Source organism: Mesoplodon bidens (genome assembly GCF_964165515.1).
Source record: "Mesoplodon bidens genome assembly, chromosome: 14".
Lineage (NCBI taxonomy): Eukaryota > Metazoa > Chordata > Mammalia > Artiodactyla > Ziphiidae > Mesoplodon > Mesoplodon bidens.
The window spans coordinates 84,397,869-84,412,558 of record NC_138170.1 but is presented as its reverse complement, the minus strand read 5'-3'; the positions used below and the strand labels follow the sequence as shown (position 1 = coordinate 84,412,558).

General features: G+C 49.5%; 1 protein-coding gene across 10 annotated transcripts in view; it reads left to right on the top strand.

Moving 5' to 3' along the window:
* RNF144A (ring finger protein 144A) overlaps positions 1–14,690 on the top strand; it is a 114,616-nt gene that overhangs the window by 75,640 nt on the left and 24,286 nt on the right. For all 10 annotated transcript variants that reach the window (XM_081254563.1, XM_081254560.1, XM_081254568.1 and 7 more), the window contains 3 exons: positions 2,506–2,651; positions 13,154–13,258; positions 13,396–13,456. In XM_081254563.1, the coding sequence (XP_081110689.1) occupies positions 2,517–2,651; positions 13,154–13,258; positions 13,396–13,456 (301 nt within the window). In that variant the 5' untranslated portion in view covers positions 2,506–2,516. The remainder of the gene's footprint in view (positions 1–2,505; positions 2,652–13,153; positions 13,259–13,395; positions 13,457–14,690) is intronic.

Below are 14,690 nucleotides of genomic sequence, written 5' to 3'. Positions count from 1 at the left end.
CTTAGTGATACCCGGTGAACTGTGACTGTCAAAACACGAGAAATGTATATAATTTTTTTTCTAAAAAAAAGTATCATGACAGCTCCCTGACCCTAGAAATAACTTGCACACCCAGCCCCTGGTTGGTATCATCAGAGGCCTTCTCACAGGTGGATAAACTATGGCCAAATGAGGCATCCCAGGGGAAGGGGAGAGGGTTTACTGAGCATTGCCATGCGTGTCAGATCCTTCATATGATCTCTGCTAATCCTGCACCAGCCCTGGGAGATGGAGGTTGTGGCCCCATCACACACATGAGCAGACTGAGGCTGACAGTGGTCAAGCAGTCCAGCACCCTACTAGATAGGGGTGTTCTGTTTGCCCGGTGGGAGCAGAGTTCCTTCTGCTCCTATGGTGTTGCCTCCACACCCTGTTGCCTGGTGAAAGATGCTGGGATACTTCTCTGTCTTATTTTGATATCCACCCCCTTTCCACCTGTATGAAATGTAACCTCCCCTTAAAACTCAAGCCTCATCTCCCCTGCAAAGTTCTATTCGGAAGATTCTAGCCCAGGCTGATTTCCAGTTTTCCCGAATGCCTTGAGCACCGATTTCACACATAATCCTACACTCTGCCTTGTGTTATCAATTAGCTTTTTATTTGGCAAAGGATGTTCCTGAGTTGAATCCTAAGACCCTAAGATGGGGAACTCTGTCTCATACATCTTTGAGACTTTCCAAGATCCAAGAGCCGTTTTGTGTATGTTCTGGTCGTTGGTTGGTGTTGTTTTGTCTTGTTTTCTTTCCCTTCACGTGTGTACCTTTGTCGTTATGCGTATTGTCTTCTGCTGTACGTGTGGAGTTGAACAAGACAAACCCTCTTTTCATGGCCTCACACACTCGGGGGGAATGTAGGTGTGTCTTGCTATCCCGCTCTTTTCATGCCTCAGTTCAGAGAGTGAGGTTAGGGGTTCAGTAGGGAAGGATACCAAATTCTCTAAATCAGTTTAGGTCCTGAGATTTGGATAGCAGATAGTGAGAGTTTGGATGGCCGTGGACTTTATCTGAAATTTTAACTGAATCTTTCTCAGTTCTGAGTTTGGGGGACAAGGGGTTGCTGGTAGAATAAAGCACATACTTCCCACCACAGGTACAAAATAAGTGTTGTAGGCTTAAATCAAGTTGCAGGGGGTAAGCTAGGAGCAAGGAGCCATTTCCCTGGATGCAAGAATTCAGTCAATCAACAGGAAATTATTGAGGCCACCGTGGGTCAGAGCCGAGCTAAGAGCTGGACACTCACACCTTCTCTGTTTCCCCCGAGCAGTAAACAGTGGAAATCAGTGTGTAACATAGCAATAGGAAGATGCCTGTTATCAGGGGAACACAGAACAGGGGTGGATGTGCCCAGAGAATGTTGAGGAGGGTGGGGAAGTGATGATTGTTCCATGGATGATTGTGAAGTGTCTGTCACACACCGGGCACTGTTGGATACACTTGACCCATATAAATGAACAAATCTGCCAAAGGGCCTTGCCTCCCAGAAACTTACATTTTATGTTTTTATAAATTTATTTAATTTTTATTTTTACTTTTGACTGCGTTGGGTCTTCACTGCAGTGTGCAAGCTTCTCCTTGAGGTGGCTTCTCTTGTTGCAGAGCACAGGCTCTAGGCACGCAGGCTTCAGTAGTTGTGGCTCACGGGCTCTAGAGCGCAGGCTTTGTAGTTGTGGCTTGCGGGCTCTAGAGCGCAGGGTCGGTAGTTGTGGCTCACAGGCTCTAGAGCACAGGCTCAGTAGTTGTGGCTCGCGGGCTCTAGAGCGCAGGCTCAGTAGTTGTGGCACACGGGCTTAGTTGCTCCACGGCATGTGGGATCTTCCCGGACCAGAGCTCAAACCCGTGTCCCCTGCATTTGCAGGCGGATTCTTAACCACTGCACCACCAGGGAAGCCCTGAAACTTACATTTTAGACAGTCTTCCAGGACTTAGGAGGCAGTGGTGCTTGTGCTGCTTCTGGAAGGTCAGGTGACACCTGGGCGGTGAGGACAGAAACCAGTATGGAAGGACCAATCTACTGGGAGGGCACAGAGAGGCCAGAACTTCACCAACTGGTTTCCCTGGGATATCCCTACAGCAGAGACTGGAGAACAGTTTGATCTGACCAATAACTATTTCAGCAAAAGCTTCCTTCGCCGGGTTGCTAAGGTTCTGCCCTCCTGAGCTGGGTGCTTCGTTAGTGGACGGTGCCTTCCTCAGTGCCCATCGGAGGGGTGGAGGGAAGGATGCCGACGGGTAGACCACTCGCCGTTTTGAATATTACCATCCACACGGGAAAGGAATCACCCACAGACTCAGATCGGGGACCTCTGGCTAAAACTTCTCAGAGGACCCAGACGAGGACTGTCAAACCCCGGGCCCCTCAGTGTTCACTTGGCCACCCCCAGAGCCCTAGTTTCAGCCAGGAGTGACCCCTGCCTCGGTTCTGGTGGAGGCCACAAGGTTCTGATGGCTTGTGCTTCTCTCGTTTCAGACTGCTCTGCCATGACCACAGCGCGGTGCCGGCCCACCTGGGACCTGGCCCTGGACCCGCTGGTGTCCTGCAAGCTGTGTCTCGGGGAGTACCCAGTGGAGAAGATGACGACCATCGCCCAGTGCCAATGCATCTTCTGTACCCTGGTGGGTCTTGCAGAAAACGCCAGTTTAAAAGAATTTCAGGAGGAGCCTTTTTCACTTTTGTTTTTGGAGACACCATGCAGCCCTTTGCCCTCACTTTTACCCAGTTATTGGAGGCGTTCTCCTCCAAATCAGTCAGGCTCCCCAAGCAGGTTTGACTGCAGGCGCCCGTGGTGCAAAAGTAATCAGTTAAACAGAATCTTAGGAGCTGGGAACGCAGTTGAGAAACCCTGATCATGACGTGTGCGCTCCTTTCTGGAAAGGAGAAGCTTCACCACAGCTCCCTTTAGATTTAATTGAACAATGACATGCCTGAGATTGCAGGGGTGCTGGCCTGGTGAGTGCGTACGGCGGAATAGTCAGCTCTCCGTGTCAGCTGTCACTGCTTTAGCACGAAGCTGGAGAGGCTGCATCTTGAAATCGCATTTGAATTTCCTGAAGATGCAGCCAGCGTCATCCTGGGCCAAATGGCCTGCTCTTAACGCCTGTAGGGGCTTCTGTTTCCATCAGGCCTCACTCAGACCCAGCATTTTACCTATCGGAAGAGAAAAATGATGGTGTAGTGTTTGTTTTCATTTTGTCTCGTTTAATTTTGCTTGGTTTTTCTTCCCATTCAAGGAATACAAAAAAAAAAAAAAAAGAAAAAAGAAAAGTCTGGAAAAACAATTTTCCTTTAAATTGTGAAAAACTAAAAAAAGTTTCTGAATTAGACTACTGTTATAAATGGACTATAGAAATGGCCTTCCCGTGTATTGTTCAGATGTCTGGATTGGTTTCTGTCCCTGACAGCCTCCTCCTGATTTTCAGTGACTTCTTTCTTCCTGCCCCTATTTTACAGACCTTATTCTGTTTGTCTCTGTTTTACAGACCTTGTCTGTTTGGGACCTATGTGCATTCAATAGCATCATCTGCATTTTACAGATGAGATGGAGCTTTCAATCGTTTAAGTCTGGGTCTCTGACTTCCCTTTATGTTAGACACTGGCTTCCTGAAGGCACATTTCTGTCCCCAAATGCCTGGTCTGCAGCGGGGCCCGTGATAGATAATCAGCAGAGGCAGCAGGGTTGAACCGCACAGTCAGCCTCAGCCGTGTGCTTAGCAGCCGAGAAATGTGCCTCCGTAAAGCCCCAGGAAAGTAACTTCAACCTGGAGCACTGGAAGCTGCTTTGGGCTTTTTCTGAGCTGGGGAAGGATGGGAGGGAGAGAGCCCTGGGGGGAGGTGGGTGGAAAGACAGATGTGCAGCCAATGAACACAGAGAATTGGACTCGTTTTCATTTCTGGAGGATGAGATGGTCCAGCGTCGGGAAGGATTAGAGTTCTCTTTATGCAAAAAGTGCCTCCCTCTTGCCTGAAGGGAAGTTTTCCGCAATCTCAACCAATTGGCTTGATTCCCGTCTGCAGATGTGCCTGTAGGCGAGCTTGCTGCCACTCGCCGTCCCCTGCCTGCGTCGTGTGGGGAGGGCCTCATGGGACCACGGCTTCTTTTCTTCCACTGTGAGGTCGCCCATTCACCCTGGCATGGTTTTACCCAGCCTTTCATTTGTTGTCATTGTTGTTATAGTTTTCTATTTCTAGAGCATAGTAGTGAAAATAAATAAGCAAGTCTAATTCAGATCAAACACTTAATTTAAGTCAGGGACTGTGAATAGAGGAAAATAACATTGTTTTCTCAAAGAGGGGTTTGCTGGGAGCACTGAGAAACAGGTGACAGCTGTGATTGTTTTCTCACAGCCATTTATTAAAAATTAAGATGTTGAGGCAGGCTTACTTGTGTCCGCAGCTCCCTGCAACATGAAGCACAGGAAACACCTGCGTGTCGCAGACTGGGGGAAGGCGCCCGTGTCCCCAAGGGCTTCCGTCACCTGCCGTCCCCTCTGTGTAGGCCTCAGAGCCCCCCAGCCAGCAGAACTGCCACTGTCTTTTTCCTGGGGACAGACCTGGGAAGGTAGGAAAGAGTGAAGAGAGAAAATTGTGCAAAGCTGAAAGGGGGCGCTCTTCAAATAAAGAACTACTAGAGAATTATGGGCTTTAGGTCTGAGGTAGATTGACCTCAAGGAGGAAGGGGCTCGAGGGGAAAGCCTGGTGTTTGGGGTCAGGCATCAGGGCACTGAAACGCAGGCTATTTCTGACCTCAGCCTCCCTTGTGTGCCTCATCTGTATAATGGAGCTGAACGGAGTTTACCCTGAGGTTCAGGAAGCACACGTGTGGGCTCAGGTCCTCTCCATCTCGCTTCTGAGCTGGGACTTAGAACCGCAGGGATCTGAAGGAGCTCTGGGCAGCTTTCCCCAAGCGTGTGTCCTGAGGAACGCTTGTCCTCAAAGATGCACTCAGACGATCTCTGTGGTTCAGTGGATTTACTGCACACAGCATGCCGTGTCCCTCTCTGTACCCTTACCCCTGGGACACTCTGGGTGCCCAAGGGCACAAAGCAAGCCCCGAGGAATCCACACAAGGGACAACTGTTGATTTAACTTGCGTCTCCCCAAATTACTCGAGTACCAGAAATATGTGCCTACCAGGTACTAACGTGGCATGACCATGACACATGTTTGTGTCCATGACACTGCACGGACATTGTCCCTTGCCAGTCCCACTGGCACTGCCTTTGTGTAGGCATTAAGCGCTTCAGGTGGCATGAGGGTCCCGCCCGTGACCCAGGAAGCCTGCAGAGCTGGGGCTCCCAGTGATGGTAACAAAATGGTAGCAGCTGCAGACGGCACGTCCTCACCCTGTGCTGTCCACAGGTAGAGCGAGGGTATCTCTCTCGGTAACTTGTGGGTGAAGAAGACACGTGTGTTCCCAGGAAACCCTCTGGCCTCCTTGGCTGTGTGACCGTCATTGATCCTGCTCTTGGGGCCGGCGAGTTGGGGCACTGCTCACAGGCTCCACAGGCGTGGTTTTCATTTTTACGTCTGGATTTAGGGTCCCCCTAAAACTTCACCTTGTGGGTGAAAAACCAGCTTCTCTGATTGCTGGTGGTTTACCCCGTGCCTTGCAACATGGCCACACTTCCCATAAGACCCTGCAAAGTGGGCAGGATTCTCCATCTCCTCAAAGAGACACTGCAGCTCAGAAAGATGGGACGAGCTGCTCTAGAACATTCACTGGGTGTGCCTTGACTCCGGTGCATTTGCTTTTTGCATTAAAACCTGATGCGTGTGCATAAACCATGCAGAAGAAAGTGCTGACTCCTGGTATCAGCTTTGCTGACAAACATGACAAAGAACTGAAGGGCTGCTGGGAGGCATTTGCATATCCTGGGTCACGGGCACTGGGCTTCCTTCTCACACCCCCAGATCTCAGTACCTTCCTACCCAGGAAGGACACTTGGGTCCCTCTCTCTCTCTCTCCCCGTTTTGTGCACTTGATTCTGAATCTCAAAGCCGACCTCCCTGTTCTCTTGCAGGAGGCCCATCCGCATCCTGCTGCAGTCAGGGTCCTGGAACCCTGCCCCATTGATGGCAAGGCACCCAAATGGGCATTCTCGGTCTCCCCAGCCCCTTCGTATTCATGAGATAAAAGACAAACAAAAGTCTTGGTTTCTCCATTCGATGGAATAATCTTCAGTCGTTTGGAAAATCTAGACAGCTGAACCTAACGAGGCTGGGTGAACAGAGTACCCCTCTGTTAGAATTAGCCCTCAGGTACCACCGATTCTGAGCCGTTGCCCATGTACTGCCATTGTCACACCCTCAGACCCTCAAACTCGTCCGATCCTTGCATCCCCTTCTCTCACGTGCCTTCTTAAATTCACATGCGCACAACACACAGATCCCACACAACTGCGCACGAAACACACTCATTCTACTTTCAGGAAGAGTTCAGCCCAAGGTTTATCTGTTGCTTCTGCATTTCCAGCCTCTTGGACTTTTGGTGCAGAGTAAATGAATATCTGTTGAGTGGGTGAAAGGGAGGACCCTTTCGTGTCCCTGACTCTGATTTCCATACGTTAACCCTGCCCACTACAGCCAGCTCTGTCTGGCCTTCCCTGGGAGGTCTTGGTGATGAAGGTGATGTGGTTTGGTGAAATGCTCACCCTTGCTTCTCCACGGCTTAGGAGAAGGGTGACCTTGTCTTACACACACGGCGTCTCCTGCAGCTCGTTTAGAAGCCCAAGGGTGAGGAGAGCGCCCTCCCTGCGGAGGAGAGAATGGTGTCTTCTCCCCAGAAAGGCCCAAGGACAGCCGGGGACCAGAGCAGCGAGGTTACCTGGAGCAGGGCTGACCGTGGGGCTGCACCTGGCCTTCAGCAAAGCCGAGGGGTCGGAGCTCAGGGGAGCTTAGTCCAGGAGACAGCAGATCCTGTGGTTTGTCAAGAGCAGAGGACGAAGAGGACACGTAGATGAGAGCTGGGTTTTGTTTTCTGGGGGGTTTCTTTGGGTAGAAAGTAAGTCTGAATTTTGTTTTCCTCTAAAAATTTTACAAAAGCAACCTTCATACTCTGGACTCCCCTGCTTTGGGTAAAGTCACATTCCTGCAGCCCGGAGCAGTGTCGCTGCCAGAACATTCACCACGGGGCCGGCTGGGTGGCCTGCTCAGGTTTCCAGCTCCTGGTGGCATGGCCAGGGGGCGGGGAGGGGGATGCATAAAGCATCCTTGTCATGCCTGCTGTGCCAGGCGGTGGCTCCCGCCTCCCTGAGGACAGCTCTGTGAGGAAGGGCTTGCCCTCCCCGCCTGCAGAGACGCCTGGGATGCCACGCCGTCCAGCTGCTCGTTGGCAGTGACCTGAGGTCCGCGCCGCCACGGGTCTCCCCTCCTCTGCACGGCTGCCGAGTGTCCATGTCCATGTGGGTGTCGGCTTGTCGTGTGTGTGAGCACTCAGCTCCCCAGATGTTGGCATCTGCCTTTCCCTGCGGCGTCGTTAATCCCTTGCTTTCTACCAGCACTCACAGGCACAGGGACTGGAGAGATAAACCGTTCTTGCTTCCGAAGCGCCTGCCTTCTAATGGGGGAGGAAGGTAGGCAGACCCTCAGCGATGGAGGCTGAGGGGATGCCGAGCAGAACACGTGGTGCGTGTGCGGGTGCCGTGCCGGAGCACTGTGGACCCTGGGGCACCGACTGTAGAGGCACCCTTTTCTGTCCGCCAGGCTTGTCTCATCCCACACCGTGGAGGACGGGGGCTCAGAGAGGCACAGCTCCGGCTCCAGTCACACATCTGGCAAGCGGGTTCGCTGGCATCCCAACCCAGGACGGGGATTCCAGGGTCCTTGCTGTTTGAACACTGTTCGTGGGGGCCCCACCACAGTTGTTTGGACCTGCCTGCACGGACTGTTCGTAAACAGTGGATCTTAGTGAGCAGAAGCTACTCAGGCACCTCTGAGCACAGTTTCTGGAGGTTTCTTTCGGCTGTTAGCATCATCGGTAGCCAGCAGGCCTCCAAGGGAGAAAACATGAATTTCAGGCCTGCTGCAGACTTTACATCAGGCAGAGGTGTCCCTGTGACCCCCTTCTCCTTGGCAGAAAACTTCTGGCACAGCGGAGGTACCTTAGCAGATCAGCAGTGCTGCCTCTGCCTTTGGACCGGGTTTCAAAGAGTTGGATGACAGAGTGGAAAACGAAAGGCCTGGAACATTCTGCGGCTCTCTACAGCCCCCCTCCCTCCTCCTGCCCTTTGTGTGGTAGACGCTCCTTTGCTGGGACGTCTTGTCCCTCTGGCCAGCTTTCCATCTCTGGGATGCCTTCCTGACCACCCGCGCCCCCGAGGTGGGACCCCACTGGAGCCCCAGCACAGTGTGTCTTAAGGATCTGCACACGCATCTTTTCCCACAGGGGCCTTGGGGTCTTGATGTCGTGGAATGTCCTGGCATCCAAGCATCAGGGACACATAAAGACACAGTCTAGTTTGACTCAGACTTTGCCACAATGCTTTGTACTGAAAGAAAAAAAAAAAACCTCATGAGGTAACAGAAAATAAGTAATAAATGATTGCTTATGAAAGAGCTCTTGATTGGGGAGGAAGAAGGCAGAGTTTAAAAAAACAAAACCCTCACCTCTTTGGAGTCAGGCACACGTGGGTTTGAGCTCGAGCTCCTACACTTACAGACTCCACCTCTGGGCCCGTTTTTTTTTTTTTTTTTTTTTTTTTAGTTTCTGCTTTATAACAAAGTGAATCAGTTATACATATACATGTGTTCCCATATCCCTTCCCTCTTGCGTCTCCCTCCCTCCCACCCTCCCTATCCCTCCTCTCTAGGTGGTCACAAAGCACCGAGCTGATCTCCCTGTGCTATGCGGCTGCTTCCCACTATCTATCTACCTTACGTTTGGTAGTGTATACACGTCCATGCCTCTCTCTCACTTCGTCGCAGCTTACCCTTCCCCCTCCCCATATCCTCAAGTCCATTCTCAAGTAGGTCTGTGCCTTTATTCCTGTTTTACCCCTAGGTTCTTCATGACATTTTTTCCCTTAAATTCCATATATATGTGTTAGCATGCGGTATTTGTCTTTCTCTTTCTGACTTACTTCACTCTGTAGGACAGACTCTAGGTCCACCCACCTCATTACAAATAACTCTGGGCCCGTTTCTAACCTCCCTGAGCTTTGCTCTCTCCTCCATAAAATGGGAGTGATTATCGCCTCCCAAGAGCCTCCTGTCTGTTTAGTTGGCTAATACAGGTAGTGATTAACACAGGGTCCTGAGGCATTTGGTTACAGAGAGCTATAACTAATATGATAGGAGGAAATATCAATACATCAGTGTCTGCCTTTGTCCTGTATATCTTGACTGAGGTTTCTCTGGCATTGTGCTCATTTCAAGACATCTTTTTGCTATTAGATTGAAAAACATAGCTTGTGAGTCATGGCCTGCTTTATATCTGGAGGAAGCCCGGGCTTGTTTTCGATGGATGCTTGGTCAGACACTTGGATCCTCATCTCTTTTTATATAGTAAACAAATGGATGCTTCCAGAGCACAGTCATTTTGCAAATTGCATAGCGGCCTGCTAATGGCATAGGACATACGTTCCTGGGTAGTCCTCCGCAGACGTGACACACTGCTCGTTGATACGTGCGGTCTCTTCAACAGCGTCGTTTAGACTCGGAGATGCCCCCGGCTATGTACGTCACACCAGCTTTCATTGTTGCATTTTGTAAATCTCTCATCATGTACTTCTCTGCACAGTATTGTGAGAGTTTTCAGCATTTTATCATTTTACGGCATTCCAGTGTCCTCCAGAGACTCAATTTAGACAAACTTAGTTGTAAAAAGTAAAATAATGATCTTGCTGCTAAGGTTTTGATTTTTTTTTTCACCTATGACTGTAAGACATCTCTCACCCAGGTAGACACACCGCAGGTAACAGCGGTCCCTCTTACTTAGCTGGTCTGTGTGTTGGGAACTGTGCCAGGTGCTTTTACCTAGTTTCTTTCTTACGGTTGCAAAAGCCCAGCAAGATGGGCATCTGTATTCTGTAGTCAAGGGGGCTGTGGCCCAAACTCATCACATCACCGGTCCGCGGCTCTGCCTGGAAGGGCGGGGATTCCAGGTGTCTGTGTAGCTCTGAAGCCTGCGGTGTTTCTCTTCCTCAGCCTCTGCCCCCAGTCGCACACAGGACACTGGCTTTCCAGTCACCTCCCACTGTGAACAGACCTTGCTGTAGGCGTTCAGCGCACCACCAAACCACGGTGCCGTCTTCCCAGAGAGATGCAGGCCTGATGGAGGCTCGGCGTGACCCCCTCCCTCCTCCTCTGCCCCCTCCTCGTTCTGGGAAGCTCCTGTGTTGGCTTTGATGAGTTTACCTCTGAAACCTCTGCCATCTGAGGCCTCAGAGGGAGTGCCAGGACTGGCTCGTCCTCACTCGGTTCTCTGGAGCTCTCTTCATCATCACTGCATTGGGGAGACCTAGACGATCTGGGAAAAACCCAAGTTCAGGGCCCACGTGGTCACAGGGAGCTTGGACAGGACAGAGGGATATGGGGCCCTTGGGTCATAGGCACCGAGGCTGCAACTGACACGTGGAGTCTTAGTGTTCTGTTCAGTGCTCTTGAGAGAGGCTGTAGGAGATGGGTCTTTTCGAGGATTACCTTGGTTTCTATTTTTTAAAGAAATTGCCATCCTTAGAGTCTTTAGTGAATGAAATATTCTGGTTTGCTAAAATGGTGAGAATTACCCATTTAGATCAATTGTCATTTATGTATTGAGCATACACGCTTTTCCATGTAGTCTTCTAGACTCGTTCTCTTTTTGTTTTTTAATATAAATTTATTTATTTATTTATTTATTTATTTATTTATTTATTTATTTAGGCTGTGTTGGGTCTTCGTTGCTCCGTGCGGGCTTTCTCTAGTTGCGGCGAGCGGGGGTTACTCTTCATTGCGTTGCGCGGGCTTCTCATTGCAGTGACTTCTCTTTGTTGCAGAGCACGGGCTCTAGGCGCATGGGCTCAGTAATTGTGGCACGTGGGCTCAGTAGTTGTGGCTCGTGGGCTCTAGAGCACAGGCTCAGTAGTTGTGGTGCTCGGGCTTAGTTGCTCCGCGGCATGCGGGGTCTTCCCGGACCAGGGCTCGAACCCGTGTCCCCTGCATTGACAGGCGGACTCCTAACCAATGAGCCACCAGGGAGGTCCTTGACCTCTTTCTCTTGCACAATATTCTTTCGACTCCACCATGAGGTAGGCTGAACCACCCTAAAATGCAGGTCCAGAAAATGAGGCTGGTAGAGAGGCAGACTTGTTCAAAGCACAGAACCAGTGGAAACTGCAGCTGGATCTGATTTTAGGCCCATCCGTTCCTAGTAACCATGCATTCTTATAATGAAATGGATTAGACATTTTGAGGGGAGGAAGAGGCTTAGGAAACAGCTTATGTGCTTTTCTTTTCTTTTTTTTTTTGAATTTTTGAATTTTATTTTATTTTTTTTATTCAGCAAGTTCTTATTAGTCATCAATTTTATACACATCAGTGTGTACATGTCAATCCCAATCGCCCAATTCATCCCATCACCACACCCCCTGCCGCTTCTCCACATTGGTGTCCATACATTTGTTCTCTACATCTGTGTCTCGATTTCTGCCCTGCAAACCAGTTCATCTGTACCTTTTTTCTAGGTTCCACATATATGCGTTAATATACAATATTTGTTTTTCTCTTTCTGACTTACTTCACTCTGTATGACAGTCTCTAGATCCATCCACGTCTCTACAAATGCCCCAATTTCCTTCCTTTTTATGGCTGAGTAACATTCCATTGTATATATGTACCACATCTTCTTTATCCATTCGTCTGTCGATGGGCATTTAGGTTGTTTCCATGTCCTGGCTATTGTAAATGGTGCTGCAATGAACATTGGGGTGCATGTGTCTTTTTGAATTATGGTTTTCTCTGGGTATATGCCCAGGAGTGGGATTGCTGGATCATATGGTAACTCCATTTTTAGTTTTTTAAGGAACCTCCATACTGTTCTCCATAGTGGCCGTATCAATTTACATTCCCACCAACAGTTTTTGTGCTTTTCTTGATGAATCGCTATGACACGTAATAGTGTTATTATAATAGTGTAGTGGTGGTGGAGTTATGAGCCCCAGTATTACACTGGGCTGTGACTGAAAGGAGGTTTGGAGATGCTGGTGAGATATTGTGCTTTGCTGTCCTTTCACTGCAAGGTCTGGTTTCCCATGCTCTTTGAGTTCTGACGTAAGCGCTTCAGTGTTTGTCTCAGTCACATTTGGTAGTGAGCTTGCAACTAGGGAAGGTCATGATCCTCCTTCTACTTGTTGTTTACAAAGTGCTTTTTAAGGGAGTATTGGATTTCTACGACTAGCAGACAGTGAAGCAAGAGTAAACCGACGTTGGGAAAGGCTTCCTCACTTTGGTATGAACTTTGCTTTGTGTCCCTCACTGATTTTTCTGACTTACTTCAGATGTCCAGCCAGACTGCCAAGTAGGGGAAGGTGGTAGCAAGTAATTGCCCAGTAAGTAAGGGGTCACTGAAGGAGGATGGGCAGCCATACCTGGGTTCTCGGTGGGGGGTGCAGGGGCGATTTAGAGGCAGGCGGGGCTGGGTTGGAATCCGGGCTCTGCCCTTGCTGTCTGGGTAAGCTGGCAGTTCCTTCTTTGGTGACTCAGTGTTCACACCTGAGTGATGACATGGTCACACCTTTCCTGCGTGAATGTTCTAAGGAGCACGTGAAACAATGGAATATAGGGGACTGAGCATGGTGCTTGACGTCTGATGTGTGTCTGAGGGATGCGGCTTCCCCGATTCCCTCGATGCCTCTGCTCCTGCCCTGGGCGCACTGGCATGGTGTTTGCCGAGGTCGGGCCAGGGGTCCAGCCCGCCTCCCTAGTCCCGGTGCAGAAGAGGTACCCCGCAAATATTTGTTGAGCGAATACAACCCCTAATTTGGTCGTTGCTATGGCTACATGGCAAATATACAAAAAAACGTATTGGAACAATGTTCTTGATTTGTCCTTTTTTTTTTTTTTAATGCCTCACTGCTCCTTCAGCCTTAAGGAAGTAAAGATGTTTACAGATATTTCTCTGTTTTTTTTTTCTTTTTTTCAGTGCCTGAAACAGTATGTGGAACTCTTGATCAAAGAAGGATTGGAAACTGCCATTAGCTGCCCTGATGCTGCCTGCCCCAAACAGGGCCACCTACAGGAGAACGAGGCACGTTCAGCTGGGGAAACTGGGGTGCACGCGCATGGGCTCCTCAGCAGATCGGGGGTTATGGGTTCTGTCTAGGCTGACCTGGTATTGTAGTCTAGCCCTCAGATTGCTATACTCCTTTTTCTTTTTTCCCTTAGATTGAGTGTATGGTTGCAGCTGAAATCATGCAAAGATACAAAAAGCTACAATTTGAAAGAGGTAGGTGCCCCAGTGTCTTAGCCAGTTATGATTCCTGTGACAGAATCCGGGTAACCTGGGGGAGTGCTTTTGGTGACTGTGATTATATATCATTTGACTACAGCAGAAGTGAAAACATTGATGTAAATTAGACTTCTGAAGTTCGGCTGGCATTTGAATTCTCTGCAGAGCTCACAGTTGGAAGGCCTCTGTTAGGGATCTAGTTAGGAACAGGAAAGATTCATGAAACACAGCTTGCTTCTAGGGGTTTGGGATTTTGGGGGTAGTTTAAAGAGACCGTTGTGGGGCATTATTCTCCAGCCAGGTTAAGGCCTAACAGTCTGAGAACTAATTCTTAGACCTCCGGAGAATTTAAAAGATACAAAGGCCTGGAAGCAAGTCCCGAGCTCCGGCAGGGTGGAATCGTGGCACTCACCATCCTGACCGCACGCATGTCCATCGCCTTCACAGGCTCCCTCATGCACGCTGGGACCAGTGGGTGCTGAGTCCTTAGTTCACCAAGTCTCCCAACAGCCCGACAAGGTTGTCTGTTAACCTGACACCCACAGAGGCTAACGGACGCGCCCTGGTTTCCATCTCTGGTGGATAGTGGGGTGGGGTGTGGACCAGGTCCCCCTCAGTGCCCTGCCCAGCCCTGCTGGCTGGAGCCGGGCTGCTCCAGAGTTCAGACATGCGGACCGTCCGGGATGGGTCTTTCTCTTTGCTGTCTGAAATACTTCAGGATCATAACATGGTGTTTTAAAGCGTCTGTGGATTCTGTTTGGCCTCGTTTTCATACATATTCTGGACCTTGGGCTCATCTGAAAAGGAGCAGAATAAGACATGGGTAGAAGATGCTCTGTATGTAAAACTTTATTGTGAAGATGCTGCATCTGGATTGTAAAATTTTCAGCTCAGTTTGTGAGCACTGAAGTTTGCTCCCCGCTCTTCCTGGACTGGTTCTCAGTCCTTGCCTGGATCAGGCATTTATGAGAGATGCAGCCCTGGGTGGCGTGTTTACAGGAAAACACCATCAGGATGGGAATGGAATGCGGAATAGACTAGAGGAAAGTGTCCAGAGGCTCTTAGTTTAGCTGAATGTGGAAAGTTTTCTTTCTTTTTTTTTTTTTTTTAAGAAATGCTAAAGATAGCTGCATTTCCTCTTGAGGCTCACTTCTCAAGGAAAAAAATAAAAGGTAATGTGTGGCCAACCTAAAAAAAATCAAACAGGATTTTTGATGGCATTGAAATTTGT